Source organism: Anopheles moucheti, chromosome 3 (genome assembly GCF_943734755.1).
Source record: "Anopheles moucheti chromosome 3, idAnoMoucSN_F20_07, whole genome shotgun sequence".
Classification (NCBI taxonomy): Eukaryota; Metazoa; Arthropoda; class Insecta; order Diptera; family Culicidae; genus Anopheles; species Anopheles moucheti.
Window position 1 is genome coordinate 911,925 of NC_069141.1, and position 22,862 is coordinate 934,786.

General features: G+C 44.6%; 6 protein-coding genes across 8 annotated transcripts; 5 read left to right on the forward strand and 1 right to left on the reverse strand.

The window, feature by feature from the left end:
- Window positions 1–114: 114 nt before the first annotated feature.
- LOC128301205 (U3 small nucleolar ribonucleoprotein protein MPP10) lies at window positions 115–2,537 on the forward strand. The gene is made up of 4 exons (XM_053037568.1): window positions 115–306; window positions 375–984; window positions 1,043–1,793; window positions 1,854–2,537. Exons 1-4 carry the CDS (start codon window positions 197–199, stop codon window positions 2,456–2,458), a joined length of 2,076 nt encoding a protein of 691 aa, XP_052893528.1. The 5' UTR covers window positions 115–196; the 3' UTR covers window positions 2,459–2,537.
- On the reverse strand, window positions 2,518–3,775 carry LOC128301206 (anamorsin homolog). Its single transcript, XM_053037569.1, has 5 exons — window positions 3,600–3,775; window positions 3,317–3,517; window positions 3,029–3,208; window positions 2,832–2,956; window positions 2,518–2,755 (listed from the first exon to the last, which is right to left on the reverse strand). Exons 1-5 carry the CDS (start codon window positions 3,739–3,741, stop codon window positions 2,642–2,644), a joined length of 762 nt encoding a protein of 253 aa, XP_052893529.1. The 5' UTR covers window positions 3,742–3,775; the 3' UTR covers window positions 2,518–2,641.
- A 333-nt stretch (window positions 3,776–4,108) lies between these two features.
- LOC128302022 (protoheme IX farnesyltransferase, mitochondrial) lies at window positions 4,109–6,269 on the forward strand. The gene is made up of 4 exons (XM_053038734.1): window positions 4,109–4,332; window positions 4,462–4,828; window positions 4,896–5,091; window positions 5,155–6,269. Exons 1-4 carry the CDS (start codon window positions 4,231–4,233, stop codon window positions 6,005–6,007), a joined length of 1,518 nt encoding a protein of 505 aa, XP_052894694.1. The 5' UTR covers window positions 4,109–4,230; the 3' UTR covers window positions 6,008–6,269.
- Window positions 6,270–6,505: 236 nt separating this feature from the next.
- LOC128302298 (parafibromin) lies at window positions 6,506–9,296 on the forward strand. 2 transcript variants are annotated; one of them, XR_008287373.1, is made up of 6 exons: window positions 6,506–6,859; window positions 6,947–7,321; window positions 7,398–8,114; window positions 8,179–8,408; window positions 8,492–9,002; window positions 9,273–9,296. XR_008287373.1 is itself a non-coding variant. In XM_053039091.1 (5 exons), exons 1-5 carry the CDS (start codon window positions 6,729–6,731, stop codon window positions 8,668–8,670), a joined length of 1,632 nt encoding a protein of 543 aa, XP_052895051.1. In that variant the 5' UTR covers window positions 6,506–6,728; the 3' UTR covers window positions 8,671–9,113. The 2 variants fall into 2 exon arrangements, 1 of the variants encoding a protein (XP_052895051.1); XM_053039091.1 differs by lacking the exon at window positions 9,273–9,296 and having other exon boundaries at window positions 8,492–9,113.
- Window positions 9,297–9,314: 18 nt separating this feature from the next.
- Window positions 9,315–10,308, forward strand: LOC128302299 (tetraspanin-6-like). Its single transcript, XM_053039092.1, has 4 exons — window positions 9,315–9,383; window positions 9,478–9,666; window positions 9,735–9,905; window positions 9,976–10,308. Exons 1-4 carry the CDS (start codon window positions 9,315–9,317, stop codon window positions 10,306–10,308), a joined length of 762 nt encoding a protein of 253 aa, XP_052895052.1.
- A 576-nt stretch (window positions 10,309–10,884) lies between these two features.
- Window positions 10,885–14,223, forward strand: LOC128302297 (hepatocyte growth factor-regulated tyrosine kinase substrate). 2 transcript variants are annotated; one of them, XM_053039089.1, is made up of 4 exons: window positions 10,885–11,048; window positions 11,122–11,206; window positions 11,280–11,544; window positions 12,155–14,223. In XM_053039089.1, exons 1-4 carry the CDS (start codon window positions 11,015–11,017, stop codon window positions 14,048–14,050), a joined length of 2,280 nt encoding a protein of 759 aa, XP_052895049.1. In that variant the 5' UTR covers window positions 10,885–11,014; the 3' UTR covers window positions 14,051–14,223. The 2 variants fall into 2 exon arrangements, with proteins under 2 accessions (XP_052895049.1, XP_052895050.1); XM_053039090.1 differs by lacking the exons at window positions 10,885–11,048; window positions 11,122–11,206; window positions 11,280–11,544 and adding an exon at window positions 11,626–11,735.
- The last annotated feature ends 8,639 nt before the right edge of the window (window positions 14,224–22,862 follow it).

A 22,862-nucleotide genomic window follows, 5' to 3' on the forward strand; every position in this document is an offset into this window, starting at 1 on the left:
TGAAAATCACGTAATGGTCGCCGTTTTATATTCATCGCCAAAAACGTCGCCAATTTGTTTACAGCGATCTGTCAACACAGAACACGCGTGCCGCTTTTCCAGCACATTTTGCAAAAGAATCACAATAGCGATGTTCAAGCAATAAATATTCTCGTAAAATTATCGACATACAGCCACAAACAGGTAAACAGCAATAATGGTTAAAAAGGTTACATTTTCGCCGCTCTTAGTGAAACAGAAAATGGGATTGAAATCGCATGTGAATAAGTTCCGCAAGTTTACGAAGCATCCTGAAAATTACCTTAAGTAAGTTACGATTTGTAGATTCTGTCGTACGTAGTATGAGCTAATGTTCTTTTATTGTGGAATTCTAGACTGCAGAAACGTCTGGCTAAACAGTTAAAGTTGTTTGTCAAAGAAATATACGACCATGGCGCGAAGAATCCAACTGTGGCCCTCGATGAACCATTGCCTTATCTTGACGAACTAGTCACGGACGAAATGGATGATGAGCAAATTTGGCAGCAGCTAGAGCTCAAGAACGATTATTTCATTGAACAGGATCTAAAGAAATTCTTAGATGTTGTGTCAAAGAATGAAAAACGTTTGCAACTTTCATTCATCACGAAATCCATTTCCCAGGATGGATCCGACGAAGGTTCGTCCGCTGACGAGATGAACGAATCGGATGAAGGAAACGGAGTTAATGGAGATGAAATGGATTCAGAGGCAGCAAACGAGGCAAACGGCAATGGGTTGGATTCGGAAGAAGAAATGGCATCGGTGAAAGTAAAAAAACCCAAGAAAAAAGATAAAAAGCTTTCCAAGCCCAAGAAATCGATTGTAGACGATCGATTCTTCAGGCTGGATGATATGACAAGGTTCTTGGACGAAGAAGATGAGCGGGAGAGGCGAAAGCAAAATGGATTGTCGGAGAAAAACCCTCTCATCGAGATAGATTATTTTGAAGAGCATACCGGAGAGGTGTGTATACAGATGCAGATAATAAGCGATAAATTTAAATCGAATATCTCTGTTCCAGGACGATGGCGATGAAGCTGATTTGAAATATGCAGATTTTTTTGAAGATGAAGATGATAGCGAAGACCATGGGAGTGAAGAAGATGAAGACGAGGAAATTGATGGTGAAGCTAATAATGATGAAGCTGACGACGATGGGGAAGAAAACGACATTGAACATGAACAGAATGAAGAATTGGATGATGAAGCAGAAGTTGAACGTAACCGGAAGCTGCGTTTCGAAATATATAAGGAAGGTGGAGGCTCACCGTTACAGGCAGCAAATCCTACCAAGAAGCCTGTAATAGATCAACCGGAGTCGAGTGACAGTGAAAGCGAGGACGAGAAAAGTCAAGACAAAGACGATGGACCAAAATCTTCGTATGAAGTTCGGCAGGAAAAGCTCAAAGAGAAGATAACCCAAATGGAATCGAAGCTACTGAAAGAAAAACCATGGCAACTGAAGGGTGAAATTTCCGCAGAAACACGACCGAAGAACTCGCTGCTCGAAGAGGTGCTAGAGTACGAACATACCACCCGCCCTGCGCCAGTTATAACGGAGGAAACGACAATGCGGCTGGAGGATATCATAAAGCAACGCATCAGAAATAAAGCTTATGATGATGTGGAGAGAAAGGTGCGTCCACCGGATAATCCTCGTGAGTACCGCAAGCAGTTAGTACTGGATGGGGAGAAGAGTAAGGAGTCTCTGGCCAAGGTGTATGAGCAGGATTATTTAAAACAGCTTGAGAAAGCTAACCCCGATGCGGATGGTAAGTGGGTTTTTTTTTTGTAATTTTGCAACGAACTTCAAATGTTCTACTTTCCTTTAGTTCAAGCAAACGAAGAAGAAGAACCGAAGGAACACAAGGAAATTCGACACATGATGAAAGTGGTATTGGCACAGTTGGATGCACTCTCAAACTTCCACTACACGCCACGCCCGGCCGCTCCTGACCTTAAGATTCTTACGAATACGCCTGCCATCAGCATGGAGGAGGTTGCACCGGTTGCAACGAGCGATGCTACGTTGCTCGCGCCTGAGGAAGTGCACCGTCGACCGAAGGGAGACGTCATGTCAAAGGAGGAACGTACCAAGACGGATCAAAACCGTGAACGGCGGTTGAAGAAACGTTTCCAGCAGAAAAAGTACCGTCGCGAAGCGGAACGCGAACAGAAACAACTCGAGAAGGCAGCAGGAAGGAGCAGCTCGAAACAAAACCGAACACTGCAGACGTCTCTACTGAAGAAGGTAACGAAGGCGAAAAATGTGCAGCAAATGGTGGAAACTTCTTCCGGACCGGCCAAATCGTCCAGTGCATTCTTCTCGCAACTGCAAGATGAGGTTCGGTCCCAGGTTAAAGCAAAAACCGACGGAGTGGTGAAAAAGAAGAAGAAAAACGCTGAAAACCTTATTGCCAGCAACTTCAAGTTGTGAGATTGTGAACAGAAGCAAATATAGGTTTAACAAGAAACCTCGTTAATAAACAATTCGTCTTACTTGAAAGGCTATTCAACAAAAAATTTGTAATAGTAGGTTATATTCACTTCTCATATCACCCGCGAATGTGCCCGCATTGAAAACTTCTTTGCGCAATAACTTATTGCCTCAGTGGGACTTTCAAAGATCAGCCTGCATTTGCGTATCGGTGAGCAAAATTTTCTCTCCCGGCTTGAATGCGGGCATACCCAAGTAAGGACAAGTAGCACAACGGAACGCATCTCCTAAGTAGCACTGCAAAGAGATCGTATTGAAAATGGAGTAATTGTAGTAATTATGCTACGTCACAAACCATATCGTTATGACTTACACTTCCGCAAGAAGATTTCGTGGTCGTGTCGGCGAGTGCTTTGCCTTTTGCTTCCGCATCCAGTTCTTCTGCTAATCCACAGGAGCAATCTTTGCACGCCTTTCTTTTACCGGTGGTTCCACAAACTAAAACAACAAATATAGTATGATCGTATTTGGTCCGTTTACATTAGATCACGAAACTTCGTTTAGTTTTACCTCGCAAAGACTCGGCTGATGGTTTGGCTTTATCATCTTCATCCAGCAATTCTTCGTCATCTATGCGTTCTTCATCATCATTGTCGTCCAGTTTCCATACGGCAGCTACCTTCGATTTGTTAGCAAAAGACAGCTTCGATTTGGAACCAACTTCGTAGTCTGGTTTTTCGCCGATGTACACTGAAGCGAAAGGGTGCCACATACGAAACCACATTAAAACCATTGGAACCATTGGTGGTTGGAAGTCCCCTTTACCATCCCCTTTAAGCTGAAGATGTTATCATTTACCATTATTGTCCGATGCCACAATGTTGATAAATCCAGACAGCAACAGATTAGAAAGCGCCTGCTCTACGCTTTCAGCTGAATCATCCATAAACACGGCTTTCCCTTTAGGCTTCAACAACTTCACCAACAGCGTGATAAGAGTCGTGTTGGTAGTCGACACTTTTGCCAAAATTACATCAAATTGTGATTTTCCGTATTCGGCTGGAAGTGGCATTCAAGAATTAACAAAGTAGTAATCGAAAAATATACGAGCAACTACAGAAGGTTGACTTCCAGAACTTACCAAGATGAAGACGCTCAACATTTTCCACATTAACCTGTACATTTGCAATGGATTTAATGTCGCTCACTTCCTTCTCGATTTCGGGCCCAACTGTACCACTCCAAAGGTAAAGAACGTGATTATTTTGCTGAACAAAATTCATTTTTGGTACGTTTGAAAATACAATCCCGCTTCTCTTGCCCTCCAATGAATTCTACAATTTGCCAGACGACGCTTTTGACGTTTATTGCACATACTCTCGACGAAAGTGTTTCGTCGTTTTATATGCTATTTCAAATGTTCTGCACCGCTTTTGCATATTATATTATTAGCGAAATAAGCATATTTATACTTTCCATGGCAAATATGAATCAATATTTTTTTCTTGAATTTGTGAAGGTTCATATATTTTTTCAGCAGAAAATTACGCGTTTCCATTTTCCCACATCTCATTCACGCTTCATCGACATCAACCCTTTTTGACAGCAGCATTTTCACGTGCGGTAACTTTTTCTTTACGTCGATCAATAGCAAAACAGTGACCGGGACATTCGCGAACGATGGATTTTTAGGTGCAAAAGCACCGTCCATCGGAACGAATTTGTTGCTAAAGACAGCATAAAATGTTCCCAGTGTTGTTCAGCGTGGTGTAATGCATAAATTTCTCGCAAACGGGCGATTATGGTGCGACCTCGTTCGTCAAACCGGGCCCAGAACTAGTGGCCGCCCTCCGTTCGTCTTTTGCACTCGGTTGGTAAGTATGGGCGAATGCGTGATGTTGTTTTGATTGTGTAATCAATCGATGGTGTGACGAAATTACCTTGAAAAACCTTTCGGCTCTATTCTTAGTTTGTAACGCTTTGTTATGTTTATTTCCTAAAAGGACAATACTGGCACAACATCATGCACGGCGCATCTGTACGCTATCAGAAAACGACATAGCGGAAGTAATGAAACTGAATCGACGCAGTTTAGCGATGGTGCATCAAAAACATCTCCATTGCATCGACCGTTGGCCGTCCCTTTGGCTGTCCCACTGTCCGTAGTACCGCCGGTAGTGGACGCCAAAGCGTTAGTTAGTGAAATTAGTCAATCTGTAGGATTACCGACGGGAAGCACGCTTAGGAATGAAGGGAAATTCATCAGTGAAGATGGAACGAAGGAACCCGTGGTTGCCTCCGTGACGTCCCTTCCCGGTTTAAGTAGGTTGATTTATCACTACCTGATGTTATCAAAGATCCGATTAACTTGTAAGTGTTCAGTGGGTTAGTTGGTGGAAAAGAAATGCGTGTCTAATGTACCTTTTTCCCGTTACAGCTCTTGTGGTGATGACTGCGATGGCTGGGTATGCGATGGCACCGGGATCGTTCGAGTTAGGAACTTTTCTGCTTTGTTCCGCCGGCACTACGCTTGTTTCTGGTGCGGCAAACTCCATCAATCAGGTCATTGAAACTTCGTTCGATGCTCAAATGGCCCGTACGCGCAATCGTGTTCTCGTGAAAGGATATCTTTCGTAAGTTTTTAGCGTATTGTAACAAATGTGCAGCCTAGTAAAACGATATTTATTCTTTTTTAGACGATTGCATGCAGTCGGATTTGCCCTTGGTGCTAGTACGGTCGGATGTAGTATGCTGTATTTCGGTGTGAACGAAATGACGGCCGCACTGGGCGCTGCGAACCTAATCCTGTATACTAGCATATATACCCCAATGAAACGCTACAGTATTTTGAACACGTGGGTTGGATCGTTCGTCGGTGCCATTCCACCTCTGATGGGTTGGGCGGCTTGTACCGGCGGAGATCTTGGAGCCGGCGCATGGATTCTGGCCGGTTTGCTGTACTGTTGGCAGTTTCCTCATTTCAATGCATTGTCCTGGAATATTCGTCCGGAATACCTGAAGGCTGGTTATAAAATGATGGCAAATTCCCATCCGGCCCTCTGTACACGCGTTTCACTTCGTCATACCGGTTTTATCGCGGGTCTTTCGCTTCTTGCTCCTATACTGGACGTGACGAGCGTTTGGTTTGCGTTGGAAACCCTTCCACTGAATGCATATTTCGCATACCTTGCGTGGGATTTTCATCAAAAAGCGGATAGCAAAAGCTCTCGGAAGTTGTTCCGCTTTTCGCTGCTGCACTTGCCATTGCTGATGGCTCTATTTTTGCTGAACAAAAAACATTGGTTGTTCAGGGAGAATAACAAGAGCGAAATGGTAGAGCTAGAAAGCGGTCTAGGAGCCGGTGCCATGGTGACGGATGTGTTTGTGGGGAGCGGAGAGAAGGAGAATGAAAGTGAATACCTTGTACCAAATATTGTGGCAGACATTGGGACTTCGGCACCATCTTCTGGAAGCATCAAGGCGATCGAAGATAGTCTACTATCGAATGTGGCCACTGTACTTCCTACGGCAGGCAAACAAAAGCTTTGAGTGGGCGAATGTTACAACAGAAGTAACTGTACAAAGGCAATAGATTTACGAAGTGATATAGAATCAATGATTAATAAAATGGCCCTTGAGAAATAAAATATAGCGCTACGTTGTGAATCCCTTGAATTGAGACAAAATTGTCGTCCATGCGAATAATTTATGAATTGAAAATTATTAGAAAATCAAAGCACGTGCATCAAACAATTAAAGATTAAATTAAAGAATTAAACAATTAAGCGATCTAGAACAGGGGAAAATGACAACTAGCACCAGCTATGAACTGTATTTGGTTGCAACTTTATATTTTTTACATAAAAATGCGGATATTATTTAAAAATGAAGGATTTAAAGTGCTAAACAATTTATTTAAAGATCACAAACAGAAAGGAAAACATCTATTTGATAAAAAGCCATTTATAATTACGACACACATGTCCACGGACCGCCCGCTATCCAAATGTTGTTGCCGAAAAGGTAAACGTCAAAGCAAACGCCATTGGCAGAATAATAGAAGCGTAGTGCGTGTATTTCTTTTTACAAAAAGTGTAAAATATATTACAGATTTCTTGGTTGTGTTTATTTAGCATAGTTTCGTGGCATACGTGCCGCGCATAGAGTAGTCTCAAATAAAGTTAGAGGTGGTAACGTGTACTATAGGTTATTCACTGCCGGCTTGATTTTGTCCCTAGTCCCAAATTATCCCAAACGGTAATCCCTAGCCATGGCCGATCCGCTGAGTTTGCTGCGTCAATACAATATCAACAAGAAAGAAATCATCGAACGCGATGGGCAGATCATATTTGGAGAATTCAGCTGGCCGAAAAACGTGAAAACCAACTATCTAAAATATGGGTATGTGAGGCGTTGGTAGACGCATGACCGAGAACTGTGTCTCCTCCGCTAGACGCGCTATATATCGAAATGTTTGTTTGTCTTCAGTTCTGGAAAAAAGGGCGCTCCGAAGGAGTACTACACGCTCGAGTGTTTGTTATACATTCTTAAAAATGTGGGCCTTCAGCATTCGGTGTATGTCCGACAGGCTGCCGCCGAGGATATACCGGCCGTCAATCGTCCGGATAGAAAGGAGCTGCTGCAATATCTCAATGGCGAGACGAATACTTGTGCAAGTATCGACAAAAGTGCCCCTTTGGAAATTCCGACGCAAATCAAGCGTCCCGCCGAATCGGATGGATTGGATAGCTTGGCGAAAAAGGCCCGGTATGAGGATACGCAGGTACAGAAGGTGAAGGAACAGCTGGCCGCTCGATTAGATGTGAACAAGAAGGAAGCATCGGTGAACATAGATAACATTAAGTGAGTGCTTTGTTGTGGTATTCTGGTTGGAGTTTTCTTTTATAGTGATAATTTTTTCTACAATGACTTCTTGCAGGTCTCTTTCGGAAACGATGTCTGTGGAGAAGATTGCGGCCATCAAAGCGAAACGTTTGGCAAACAAGAAGGTCACAATCAAACGTACCGACAATGACGATGCAATGGGTGTGGGACCGGATTTGCGTGTCATTCTCGACTTCGACGTCGACTCGACGAAGGATATCGTGAGCCGCGAGCGGCAATGGCGCACGAGAACGACCATCCTGCAAAGTAACGGTAAAATATTTGCCAAAAACATTTTCGCCATACTGCAGAGCATCAAAAACCGGGAGGAAGGTCGGGGTCGTCCTCAGGCACAGCCGATCAAGCTTCCCGAACCGCCCCGCGTCATTCGGCCGCAGCCTCAACCGACCCAATACAATCGTTACGATCAGGAACGGTTCAACAGGCAGAAGGAGGAAACGGAAGGTTTCAAGATCGATACCATGGGTACGTACCACGGCATGTCGTTGAAGCTGGTAACGCAAGGCTCGGCCGGCCAGAACAAGGCCCAGCAAAACAGTCTAAACAACAACAACAGTAGCAGCAACAATAACCTCTCGGCCAACATGCCTCCGGGTCGGCCGAAGGAGCTGATTCCAACTGCACAGGCACGACTGCTGGCACAGAATGCGGCCAACAAGCGGACATCGCGCACACCGATTATTATTATACCGGCCGCGACGACCAGCCTGATTACGATGTACAATGCCCGGGATGTACTGCAAGATCTGAAGTAAGTTCCAAGGCGTAAATGCTCCGGTGGCTGGTTAACAACACGCTTGCGTTTTTGGTTCTAGGTTCGTCACTACGGACGAAAAGAAGAGAGGTGGAAGCTCGCGTGAAAACGAAGTGCTCATCCAGCGACAGAAGCCGGGTAATTTGACCGTACCGTATCGGGTGATAGACAACCCATCGAAACTGACCGCGCACGATTGGAACCGTGTGGTTGCCGTATTCGTTATGGGGCCGGCGTGGCAGTTCAAGGGCTGGCCGTGGGATGGGAATCCGGTGGAGATATTCTCGAAAAGTAGCTATCTTTCGAAGACGTTCTTCTCTCTGTCGTGTATCCCGATACTCAATTATTCGTTTGATTTCGTGTTTCTCTTTCAGTCGCCGCCTTTCATCTACGGTACGACGATCTCAAGCTGGACGCGAATGTGGCTAAATGGGCTGTGACGGTGCTGAACATCTCACGAACCAAGCGTCATCTGGACAAAGCATGCCTGATGGCATTCTGGGAGAAGCTGGACCTCTACATGACCAAGTACAAACCGGACCTTCGATTCTGAATGATCATCCACCAGCGCGTGAAAGAGGTTGCCCTTTGGAATGCACTTCACTTCAATCGATGGCGCGCAGCGTAATAAACACGATAGTAATTAATTTGAAAAGTTCATTCGGCGCGTAGTTAGAAATATGTATTTAGGTCACTGAAAGAATTTCCCATCATACACACTGTAATGCCACACAAAGCATGTAATTGCCAGGCGGTAAAGAAACTCTTCACCGGTTCACGCTCGCTGCAAGAATGAAATGTGACGAATTGATCACAAATAATTTCACCACTGAGCTGTCCCGATAAACTGAAGTCTGATCGAAATCTGACGGGATTAAAGCACAGGTGATTAAGATATCGGCAGGACGACGCACAATAGCGACGTGCAGATAAAGCACTCGATACGGAACCTTCTTGCAAACACTTTACTGTAACCTGCGATTATCTCTACCATATCTTTACCATTGCCATTTGCGCTGGTTCATTTAAATGTGAACCGACATAGCCCAAGTGTGGCGCATCGAGAACAGGTTATAGTACTTGTGTTTGTAAAAAGAAGTTACGGAACAATATAACACGAAAGCTTAACAAAGTACGCTCTTATTCTATTTGTAGGCATTAGTGTGCGGTAGAACGGATCGACTTTACTGCTTCAAAATGCATACCTCTCGCAAGGCGCTCAACATGATCAAGTATCTAATCTTGATGCTAACCTTTATGTGTGTTGTAAGTTTCTACTACATTCCAGTGATGTATTTTTTCGCAGATAAAACCTCTTAGCTTTCTTAATGTGCGTCGTTCTCTTTCGATTCCCCTAAAGGTGATTGAAATAATTCAAATCGTAGTTGGAGCGGTTTTACATCGACTTTTCGCGACCTATACCGTGTTCATTGACAACGACTTTGTGCGAGCGACTCACTTCCTGATTGCGGTCGGTATCGTACTTGTGTGTCTATCAATTTTCGGCTTTGCTGCTATTATTTTCGAAAATGTGATAATGATACTTTTGGTCAGTATGCTAAAGTTGCGTATGATTTGTGTGCTTAATAATGAAGCAATATTTAATGTTACCTACAGTATGCAGGGATGTTCGGATTGGTCGTTATCCTCGAAATCATTCTCGCATCGGCCACTTTCTCGATGTATAACCGCGTAGACAGTATGCTAACTCGTCGGATGAACATCGTGATACAACAGTTCCATATCGATCGTTTCATGCGTGCCAGCTTCAATCATATGCAAAATTCGGTTCGTAGTGATACGATTAAACTCTGAACGTGTGATAGTACTAATTTTATATTATCATGCCCACCACCAGATGAACTGCTGTGGTATTTTATCTTATGCCGATTGGAGCAACTTCCATCCGGACCGAGAGCTACCCAACTCCTGCTGCCGTCGTTTTGAGGATGGATGTATGCCGTACGATCGCGGATGCCATGCACCAATGTCCGACTTTATAGGCTCACGCATCCACATGATCGCAACGGGTACTACGATTATTGTCGTGTTCCAGGTCGTCTGTATCATTACGGCCATAATCATGGGAGCCCGTTTGTCGTTGTACAAGCGACAACTTAGAGAAGCCAGCATAAGCACAGGCATAGCAACTGCTCCCGAGCCTATTCTGACCGAGAAGCCAAAATATTAAATTAAGGACTGTAGGAATGCTTGAGGCGTTAAGGGACAAGGTTAGGTATATAACCAAACCAAGGGATCAGAGCAATGGACAACAGGAAAACAACCAAAATATACAACGAATAAAGTGCAAATCACTTTAATGCGGTGAATGAAGATGTGAGTAACGTCAACAATATTAAATATAATCAAATTGGTATCGTGGCATTCGATCAAATTATGTGTGATTTGGTGAGCTGTGGTGAACTATCGCTGTTTTCTTTTATGATCCTCTATTTGATAATTTGAGTTCAAACAGCTTACTGAGAACTCCAATGTCATTTTCTCCTATGTACGTCATAAGTTCTACAACGAAAAGTCCAACTTCATCTACTGTTACGTGTAACAAATGATTGCGATTTTTTTTGGCAAAACGAATAAAATAAAGCGGTCAATTTGAATGGGAAACATAATCCATCACTTCCCAGCTGTCTACTTGACACTAGTGGAATTCGTTCTCACTTACACATTAGCACTGCTTGCTGTCAGCACGCTACAGGCTTATCAAAATAGAAGAAAGAAATTAATTTCTGTTTGTTCGTAAATACGTCATCCCGCTGGCCTGAAAAGAGAGCAAAATCATCTGTGTTTTCGAGTCATTTCCTGGAGTTTGCATCGCAGCACAAGTAGAATCAAATTCATAAGTCCATCGTCAAGCGTAATCGTATCGAAATCGCAGAATGTTTCGTACATCTCTATTCGATAAAAGTCTGGGTAAGTAAATGGTTTACAAAAACCCAATGGTGCACAAATGATTTCTTTCCGATTCTTCTTTCCATGAAATTAGAAAATGCCACCAGCAATCTTAACCTTGAGCCAGACTGGCAGGCGATACTGGTCATTTGTGATACAATCCGGCAGGGCGATGTGAAGTGAGTAAAGGCGCCTCGGCGAGAATTTCATCTTCATATCTGGCCGAGTCCTGATTCCAGTCCCTTTTTTTAGCGCAAAGTATGCTGTCCAGGCACTGAAAAAGAAGATGCAATCGCCAAACCCGATCACGGCCATGTACGCACTGTTGACGCTGGAAAGCATCGTCAAGAACTGCGGTACTCCCGTGCACGACGAGATAGCGAACAAGACAAACTGCGAGTTGTTCCAGAATTTGGTCAACACTACAAAGCACGAGGAAGTGCGGGCGAAGATGCTCGAGCTTATACAGGCTTGGGCGTACGCGTTCCGATCGACCATAAAGTATCGTTCGATAAAGGTAAGGGTTCCCTCTCCTGTGTGCGCATCACACCCGAGTTGACAGTCATTTGCCATCGTCGAAGGCGAACGGAAGACGCCTTCGTATGCTGTGGGCATTTCATAGCGGTCCTGTGTTGGTGCTCAGTGTAATTAAATTAGTGTACGAGTGCTAGTTGAGTCACCAAGTGCAAGTTCAGGTTGACAATGGCGGTACGGTTTATTGTAAAATAACTTGTTTCAAGAAAATGATTGAACTTTTCCATGTTTAGAATTGTTGAGCACAGTGTTTTATGCTCCAATTTGGATGGCAAGCAAACTGTACAAAAAAAAGATCGATTTTTAGCAGGTTAATCTTTGCTGCAAAGAGTGTGAAAACCGTAAAGTGCAGTGGTGAAAAATCAGCACTAGAAATATTTGGAATAGTTTATGAGAAGTGAAGCTCTTTTTTAAATTCTAATTATTGTTCACACTTCAGTGGATTATGCAAATTTACATAATTCGACTCTGTTTCTTTGCTCCACGTATGAACACTGTCGTGTTGACGACACAAGATGCACATATGCATTACATTTTTCTTTTTGATGTTCTTCTAACTATTTTCTCTTTCGTTGCCACTCTCCTCCAAATAGGATACGATGAACATTTTGAAAACGGAAGGCCATAAGTTCCCGGAGTTGAAGGAAGCGGACGCAATGTTTTCTTCGGACATTGCTCCCGATTGGGTGGACGGAGACGTATGCCATCGATGCCGTTCGCAGTTTACGTTCACCGTGCGCAAACACCATTGTCGAAACTGTGGCCAAGTTTTTTGCGCTCAATGCTCGTCAAAGAACAGCACGTTGCCAAAGTTCGGCATTGAGAAGGAGGTTCGCGTGTGTGATGGGTGTTACGCTCAACTTCAGCGTCCGACGTCAACTCTGACGAAGAAACCTACTGAGGAAGAAGACCTGCCGGCGGAATATCTGACCAGTTCGCTGGCCCAGCAGGCACAGGGTCCAGCACGCAAGACCGACGAGGAACTGCGGGAGGAGGAGGAGTTGCAGCTAGCCCTGGCATTAAGCCAATCGGAGGCCGAAACGAAGCAACAGACTCAGACGCGACGCGTGACCACGTTTCACAAGGCGCCGGAGTCCCCGGAACCACAGACTCCCCAAGCACAGGTTAAACGAAGCCCATCGCCTGTTGAGGAACCGCCGGCTGATCCGGAGTTAGCTCGGTATCTGAATCGTAATTATTGGGAGCAACGGCAGGTAATGGATTCACCGGCTTCTCCATCAGCACCGAGCCCGATGCCGAGCCCGATGCCGTCGATGCTGCCAAGCCTCCTGACAAAGAGCGCACCGGAAGACGCAGAGATTGATGAGTTTTCCAACATGATGAAAACACAGGTTGAAATCTTTGTGAATCGCATGAAGTCAAACTCCAGCCGTGGTCGAAGCATTTCTTGCGACAGTTCTGTGCAAACGCTGTTTATGAACCTGACCTCATTGCATGCTCGTTTGCTCACGTTCATTAAGGACATGGACGATAAGCGTATGTGGTACGAACAGCTGCAGGACAAGCTGACACAAATAAAGGATTCGCGCGCTGCGTTGGATGTACTGCGGCAGGAGCATCAAGAGAAGTTACAACGCATTGCCGAGGAACAGGAACGTCAGCGACAGTTGCAGATGGCCCAGAAGCTGGAGATCATGCGCAAGAAGAAGCAGGAATATCTACAGTACCAGCGGCAGGTAGCTCTGCAGCGCATTCAGGAACAGGAGCGCGAAATGCAGATGCGTCAGGAGCAGCAAAAGGCTCAGTACCGCATGGGGACGGCATTTCCTTTCATGGCGCCTGGTCCGGCGCCGGGACAAGGACCGCAAGGGTCTCCCGTGCACGTTGGTGGTGTTCCCGGTGGGTATCCGGGTCCGGGGTATGGACCGTACGGTCCAATGCCTCCAACGAACGGTACTCTTCCACACTATCAGCAGCAACAACAACAGCAGCCACCGCAACAAATGTTTTCGCCTCAGCACACCGGCCAGTATGGAATGCCAGGGGCTACTGCACCGGGAGCTGAAGGACAGGTTCCAATGCAGCAGGGTCCGATGCAGCCACCACCCGGTGGAGCTGGGATTATTCCCCCAGGGATGAATGTGATGCCTGGACAGGTGCCACCGCCTGGTACTATGAATATGCCTGGCGGAGGTCATATGGCGGGAGCACCGATGATGGGTCCTCCGCAACAACCTCAACCTCAACCGCAACAACATCAACCACCCCAGCAGCAACAACCCCAACAACAGCAGCAATTACCACCATCACAACAGTCGGGTTTAATGGGTGGGAATCCAATGCAACCGCAGAACGATCTTCAGCAACAACAGGGACAAGTTCCGCCACCCGTAGTTCAGATTCCACCCGCTCCGATGGTTTCTGCGACAGAGGCGGCACCTGTTGCTGTCGTTCCTCCACCTCCTACACAAGCACAACCAATCCCAAAGTCCGAACCAGCTACAGCGGAATTAATTAGTTTTGATTAAAGGAATCCGGTAATTAACGCTGGGCAGCTGTCTTTATAACCGTTTTCCGTTCTGTATTTTTCTTAATCTTCATGTAGACCCTTCTTCATTATCAAAATATTGCGCGTGAGCGCAAAATATATATGTACCGCTACTTGATATACTGCTAATAAATCTTATTACGAAAGGTTGAATGTTCGAGTTCGTTTTCTAGTTTTAATTAATCTTGGCCAGCTTTGAGTTTACTTCAATTCAACATTCTTCGAAACTTTTTATTTTCCATGTGAAGTTTTGTCACCCAACAAATGTGTCTAGAGTGTCTACATAATGATTCATATAAGTTTCCCTTAAACGTCACACAAATGACTTGAATATGCATTTTAAATGGCGGTCAAAAAAGGGTTCCTCGCTTATGACGACTTCATCCTACTCTTACGATATTCACACACAAAAAAAAACTCATTGGAATTTGCCAAGCAGCTTCTCGTCAGCTTGTTACGAGGTTAAAAAAGTCAACTGGACGCAGATAAGCACGCACATCCATATACCGTGCCGTAATTAGACTTACTTTCATTGTTTCGCTTGCGCTAACGATGCCATTCCTCGTGATCGCGGAAGCAAGATTGGCATCTTGGTGTTGGTGGTTTTACGGAGAATAAAACAAATCTGCCCCCGCAGTTGCACCCGACGAGCGCAAGATCCTGATGCACGTAGGGCGCCCTTCCCGTTGTTGCCCTTCCAGATGCACATTGTTTCATCTTTTTTTGTATTTGTTTTCAAAATCCCTTATCTTGCCCGATCACTCCTAAAGCCAACCGGTGTCGATGCAGGCCGCGTGAATTATCAATAATTCGCATCACGGGGTCTATAACTTTCACGCGGTCTGAACCGCGGATCGTGCCCAAACGAACACGGTTACATTAGACTGCTCTTACACTGATGATGGTGATAATGGTGGAGTGGTGGTGTGGTCGAGCGACTATGTCTACCGTCTACGTCTACCAAGATTATGCGTTGAACAGTGTGTTGTCTTTGTTGTTACCGGAACGGAATGAACATCCTTGAGTCTGCGTCTTAGGCCATTGACAGGAGGTGCGAAATCTCGAGTTGGGAAGCAACTTGCATTAACGGAATAAAGGAACGAAAAAACTGGACAAGCGGCGTACGACTCCCGTCAATGTGCTGTGTTGATCGAGATAAAGCTAAGCAATATCTCATGCCTGGATCACTTGCTTTGGTTAATGTGGGCCGGCATAAATTGGGTTAGTCTGAAGCTTAATGTCCTTTGGTTATCAGTAGTTGTAAGAGACGGCATGAGTATGCAAAATTATATATACATACGTTTGAGTTGGAATCTCTTCGGAAATAAGATGTATCGGAGAGTAAGATTATTTGCAATAGGAGGAGGCCAAATGGAAGGCCTCCATCTGAAACAATCAGTGAGTCAAACGTCTTTTTCGAGCTGAGCATGATTTATTTAGCATTCGCTGATCCTTCATTGACATATTTTCACACAAGGTAAAGGAAGGACGGTGAAGGGCGTCCAAATTGATAGCATTAAGTCATTGACGTGATCATCACGCGACACGTGATACGTGATTGGAATGTGTTCCCATACAATACTCCCCGTAATTAAACATCTTCTCAACAGCTTGTTTAACATGTTCTGCTAAAGATAAATGAAATGTAGACAAAGTCGACAACAATTCGTTTTTTCTTTCTCTATTTCTTCCTTTGAATGACCGCCTATAATTTTGCCTATATTTGAAGAAGCAAACATCATTAAAAAAAAACATCGTCTCAGTCTTTATTGTGGGATCCAAAATTAAGTTCCATCATATGCTGTAGAGTCTTTTTCCACGGACTGATCAACAAACCGCCACACGTTGATAAGGTTAAAGCCATTCAGCAATATTGCCCGCTTCGTTTGGAGTTGTGCAGCAGCGCACGCAAGCAAGCCGTAAATCCATTGCAATCTTTGTAACCCGATAAATAGTGGTTCCCTGTGCAGCAGAGACACCGTACAAGGAACGTAAAATTGGGCAATAACCTAACCGCAGTGGGATGTAGTCGATATTAGCTTCCCTCTCAGTGCGCTGTGGTCTGCCGGTCGTGTTAGGTTTGGCACCAGTCGGAACGTCCAACGGGCATCCAACGTTTGGCATTTCGCGCCTGCCAATCGCGCACCCATGCCCGAAACCATGTCACCGGCGGCGCGTAATGAACTGCTATGGAATGCTAGAACGTGGAAGTGAGTTGCTTCTACAGTAACCCGCACTACCCGCGCAAGCAAGATGTCCTAAACTGTAGAAAAGTAAATGGAAGCCCGTGTGCGAATGCGGTTTTTCCTGTTCGTACTGGCGGATGGCGCACCTGCAAACACCGAAACACTGCCCAGCCATGTCGGCATGCCCGGGTGCGACCAAATGGTTTGCAGTAGCTTTTACAATCGTAACTCCCCTGCGCATGATACAGCATAAGAGCGCTTTTGGACAAGACAGATTGCGAGGTTTCGGAGGTTCCACGCAGGCTCCCGGACGGTGGTCTCGAAGGTGTAGCGTGTAATGTATGTACCGGCGGGAGTTGAACAGTGTCACCGTGTCGTTTGTAAAACGGAACGCATCATCGTCTCAGTCCCCCGTGCCTCCGATGTGTGGTTGTGTTCGTTGTGCAAGATGGTAACCGTGTCTGCATCCCTCTGCTAAGGGATGAAAATGGAAAGTAGTTTTTCGTTGGCATTTTTCCCCTCTGCAGGTCGCCGTTAGAAAAGTAGGTTGCTGTGTGCTGGTGGCCGGTTCTGTTCGTGTGCGCGTTGTGCAATGGTTTGAGGTTTTGGGACCTCTACACATGTACGTGATCGTATTCGGTGATCGCTTCCTAATTGAATCGGTGCGCCAACCGATCGGTGGAGGTTAGTAGATTTGTAGCGGTACGACGGCACGGTAGTCGCGCTATGTGATGATAAATTTGAACATTCATTCAATGCAATACGTTAGTAGTTGTAGTTGATCGTTTTATATTCATGCTGCTTTTATTACGGCGTGGAGTTCGAATGAGGATTGTAGATCGATCTTATAGGAGCAAGAAACGATTATCAGGGCAATAGATATACAAAAAAGTCATAATGACAAGTGAGACCGTAGAAGATCTTTATTCCAAATAAGCTGTTATGTTGCATAGCATACCTCAGCCAAGATACATTAGATTCGATTCCGCTTAGGTTCCAGTGGGCTAATCATATCACGAGCATGCATTCAGACGATTAAAATGTGTTCACGGAAGGACATACAAATTTCACAGAAAAGTTTCACTGCAATTGTTCTCATCTTCAATATCAGCTCATGATGAGGATCGAGATGTAAGATGAGGTGCCGAGATTATCATTCGTAATTCCATAAAATCCTTAAACATTTGATAGCAACTAGCACAAGTAAGTAACTAACACAACGAGCACAATTTAGTACATTTTTGAGTAATCTTAGCACACTTAGTTATCAGACGTTATACTCGTGCTGATTGGGATGGGAGGCCATTCATTTGATAATAGTGAGTTATTTTAATATATCAATCAGTAACTTTAGTATCCTTGCTGCAGTATCTTGTTTGATTGTATTTTATAAAGATCTTCTAGAATGATTGGAACCGATCAAGACAATCATTAATGTGTTGCATGAAGTTGAATCGCGTTGTTAGTGACTTCTTCGTGAAAAACTGCTGAAATGAACTCTAACACAATGTAGCTCCCTGCCTTATCCTGTGTTATTAGACTAAATACTTTGATGTTTTGTAATTTTCCCTCCCTCCTCGCACCTTCGCCCTGTATAGATACAATTATCCACCCTTTTGAAAGATTTATTAGCTCGTTGCAACCCGTTTATTCTCACCAAATCAATCGCCGGCGTTTAGTAGCCGTGCGTGTACACGCGCCCTTCTGCTGTGGCTAATAATAAATGTCATGGAACTTGATCTAAGGCGACATTCTCGGCGCCCGATTAGCCGCGCGATCGGTAGCGGAAGGTCATTGTTATTTTAATGCGTCTTGCCGTTTTGCCCTCTCTGATTGGAGCAGGTATAAGGCAGGAGCAGAAGAAACTTCACACATATAAAAACATTTTCATTCATTTCCCCTCTGCTTCTGCTTCTCAACCACCTCTGCTTCGATTCGATAGCTTGAACAACATTGATAAACGAGCAACGTGTGTTAAGGTGGAGCCCATCATAATGGGACACGTGGTCAGGGTGGATGATTATCGTCTTTTCCTCTCGTCCAGGACAGAAGATTTGTTTGGGTGCGTAAGTCATTATCATTAGCCGGCGGATGTTCATTATAATGTACTCTAGATTCGTAGGAGCTTCTTAAAAAGAAAAACACAAACGCACGTGTTCCAGACGTCCTCCTGGTGCGTTTATTCGTTCATCGTCGATCGGTCGAGTGGCGTACTTTCGAGGATGTAAGCGTTAAAAGAACGTGCAAAATTTATCGATCACGTTGTAGAGCCGTTATATCGACAAAGGCCCCAAAGAACTACGGTCAAGCTGTTCGCTAATTGCAAGGCCATTAATTAAACACCTCAAATCTGTAGGTGTTGAACCGAACCGGTAAGTAGCAGATTTTTGTGCATAATTTATCATAACTCAATCGCCCTTCTTCCCCGTGCGGTTTGTCGACGTTTGTAGTTCCCATTATCCGGCTATGTCGTAGGGTTTTTTTGGATTAAAGGTTGGTTTGTTTTAGTCATGCGTATCGTTCAAAGTACAACACAGTGTGATCGCAATGGATTGCAATGAACGATCGGATTAGATCAGGGAACCATTAGCGATCGGTAGGTAATTTGATGATTGCGCACAGTTTGAAATTGCGTGCGAGCTGACAAATGCGAGAACTCGCTTTGATTGCATACCTTTGCACAAACAGGCGGAAGCTCATGGTACTCTGGAAGGGAAGGCATACCGTACATGTAAGTCACATGGTTCTCGGAAGAGCTCGATTAAAGCACTGTAATTGTCTCACGGTACATGCGTGTGTCGCGAACTTAGAACCGATTGTCGTCTGGATCGTGTTGCAGGTTGCCTGTTCTTTGTTTGACGTATCACAGGTAAGCTCTGTTTCGTGTTCACTTCAGCTTGCTGTACTTCCACGGTGGACAGAAGTGAAAGTCAACCTGGGCCGTATCGTTCCTGTAGCATGCGAATATTCAAGTCCAGGGTCGTTCATGATCATGGTCAGGTCTTCCTGTGAGATTTCTGGATTGTTTTAACTCGTGATCCAGCCTTCTTGGTAAGGAGTAAAACAACATCTGAACAATGATCAATATATACTGTTTCACTTCACATCGAGTTGTTCCCTTTTCAGTACGTTGACTGTTATTCCAGGCACGAAGAGAACATGTTTTCAGGATCACGTTGTTCAACAACCTCTGTTTCGCGCAAAGATCTGATGTCTCTTCGTTGATTGCATGTTTTAGGTCTTCCATGAATCATAAACTTTTTAGCATTGGTCTGTGAATCACCATTCCGGCATTTCTGTGTAGTTATTTGCAATGATAATATGCCATTCTCACGTTTTTTGTTTCGTTAGGTGGTAATTGTTGATCGTTCGGTAAAAAGACAGTATACAGAATTTAATGAGGTGTTAATTGCTCTGTAGTACGTTGCAAAGTGCCATTCTTTTTTACCTATTTACTGACACGATAACATATTCAAAGCGCACAACTTATTTTCGAGACATGAGCAAATAATGTGTCCTCGTTCGAGTTGGAGGGCGGTATTAAAGAATTATTTTAAAAAGATGTCTTAATTGTTGTTCCATTTTAATCGACGTTGTAGAATACACTCGTTCACAATATAAAAATATAAACTGACTTTATTTTACGACTACTGTTAATTTAGTTCCTCAATTATTTCAAGAAATTCATTCCTCAGGGAAGTCTCTTAAGCTCACAAAAAATAAGCGTAGATGATGGCAAGAACATATATAATATACCAGAATGTACATGAATGTACCAGATCACGGCACGCCGAACTGGAGAAGTAAACATGCACCATCCAAGGGTCTGTCCGTAAAATAGTTCATGTTTCCAAAAATACATTTTTCGCAAACATACCAGTACCAGAATCGAACCAGATATACCGGCTTCAGAAGTTTCGGCGACAGCTAAACCGGTTGTGTACGTCAGAGGCAATGGCGCAGTTGTTGCACATTTTTTCGCACTAGCTTCGCTTAAAAAATAGAAAATAAGAAGCAAAAGAGAGACCGAATTGGTGCGAAGTTCAAAATATGTATATTAAATAACGTTACGAGAGGAACGCCAGAGTAGTTCAAGATCGGTAAGAATTTAAAGAGGTGTTTTTGCAATCTCATCCTTTGTGTTATCTGTTGTGTTGTTGATCACGAATGATTGATTATTTAATACTGGCCTACGTAAAGGGGTATAGAATCCAGGAGAATACAGAAGGAAACACGAACGAAAAGATCACCTTGTTCGAGCTTGGCATGCGCGTTTGGAAAGGTGGATGTGATTATTTTAGGTTGAATCTAACATAGGATCCAAACCTCATCTTCTCCAGTGCACAAAACTACTTCAAACAAGCATTTTTTGTATGGCTGTAAAGGAGTAAGCGAAGAAACGAAAAGGCACACGCTGCGATAGTACTACCAGGCACGACATCTTTGCATCGATCGAGTCAATCCATCAAGCGATACGAAAACACACCGCTCGCTACTCAAGTTCTCGACTGGTAGCACCGCGTGCTAAAGGCGTTCGCCCGCGCGCGCTGTGGTCTGAGAAATCGCGCACACGGTACAGGTCAGCTGTCGATCGGAACTGGCGCGGTTGCTCAGTTCTCGCGTAAACTCAAACCGGACGAGACGTCCGTTGCAAGACCTCGTGGTCCGGTCGTCTTCGCCGTGTTACCGTCGTCGCGTTAGCGTCGTACACATTTGTGGGAAGTGCAAACAAGGCAACAGAATCGTAGCTGAACTGGTTTCGGCTGAGAAGGTAATGCATTGCAGCTGCTGCACTTGTTTGTAAATCGCACCGTGATGCACCGTGTCGATTGTACGCAGCGGCACGATGCGTAGCGTGCATGTGTCTTGTATTTTTAGTGCAGGTAATAGCGCACAATTCCAAACGATTGTCACACGGCGTGCTCTGGTCGTACGAGTAATTTCTCAAACCGTCAACTCGGTGATTGCTAGCAACTGGGGAGTGATCTTCTCGGTGCCGCGTCGCCTACCGTGCTGATCGTGGCCCTCGGGGAGCAGTGAGCGAAAGAACAATTTTGCCTAATTGAATTAAGAGCAACGCTTAAAGGTTGCGACACGCGATATCACATCGCGACAAGTGATGGAGTAGCAGCTAGAGGACCTGATCGAGAGGTTCCCGTGGTTGTTTTTTCTCCCTATGGCCTGTTCCTTCCAGCTAGTCAGCGATGTTATGTGTGATGTGATTCAATGTTGCCTTAATTCGACTATTTTGAGGCTCGATGTCCATTCGATGACGATCGACAGTGTTGTCAAAGTTCGAAGTTTTAAAAATAAATGCAAATATAAGAAGAACAAACTTGGTGCCCTACATTGATAGCGTCACCGTCGAACGAAATGTGTGCCGACACGGGTGCATATTGCACGATGCAGTACCTTCTCGATGATGACGCAGCCGTGAAGTGTTCACAGCTGTTTCTGGTTCCACGCACGTTATCAATCGAAGGCGGAAGACCGCATCCTTTTCCTGACAGCGCCAGCGTCTTATGCCACCGTTCCATCCATTTGCCCTTAAAGACTCCTTTTCTTGGGAACGTACGAGAATGACAGTGAATAATTAATTGGAACGGTGGGGCTGGTGTGTCGTTGCTGGTTTACACATCGGTATTGATATTGATTGTTAGCCTGCGCTATGGAGTAAACCATTGTAAGTCTGAAGAAAGCATGCGATGTGACCTAGTTCCGGGAAGAATGCCTATTGGGCGAGTAATAGTCGTGCATTAACGATAACGCGATGCGTTCGCTGCGTTCGGTTACACTTCGGCCGTTATCATGCGTGGTGGAGCAACACATTCTTCCGCGGCGGTTTTTCCATACCGGAAGTTCTAGAGCCCAGCATTCTAGTAAAGACTCGCAACATCCACAACCTTCTCGAGTGTTTTTTTTGCTCCGCCTCATTTGTGTCCTTATCGCATGCGCATTTGGATGCGCTTCCGACAGTGACCTTGCGAAAAATGATAGCTAAGATCTCTTGGGACTGGGCCTTAGCAGTTTCTATCCAATCTTACGTGTCATGATTGCGTCCGTGCGCGATGGGTGGGGTTTAAGGTTTAAGCTTTCCCCTGAGAGCCAATACAGACGTTCTGACCTAGAACTGGCGGTGTGGTTAATTAGATTAAACCAGCTTTCGAGGTTGTATGTTGAAAATTTCGGTACACATTCGCGGCTTTGAGGGCGTCGCAGTGATTCACGCTTCGCTAGAGCGATAGATTTTCGACTACGGAGAAGGCTGATCGTTGCGAAACTGATGGTGATTTGTGCTAGTCATAGTTTGATAGTTGGTGATGCAATGACTGGCGAAGGCAACAACTCCATTTTGAATGAAACTTTTCTACCAAGCGTAGTGTGAAGTATTTGTGAAAGTCGTAAGTTATAATTAAAAAGCTTCTCAGAACTATAATGTGGTAGTCTTCGTTGATTAAGGTTAATATCACCGGGTAATAAACAAACCAATTACAATTTCAACGATATAACCTACCATTTGTTTAGCAAACGCTGAAAAACTGCAAGGCGACACAGTACACGCCGTGTGTTATATGTCGTTTCTAGCCGTAAAGTGCTTGGGCATTG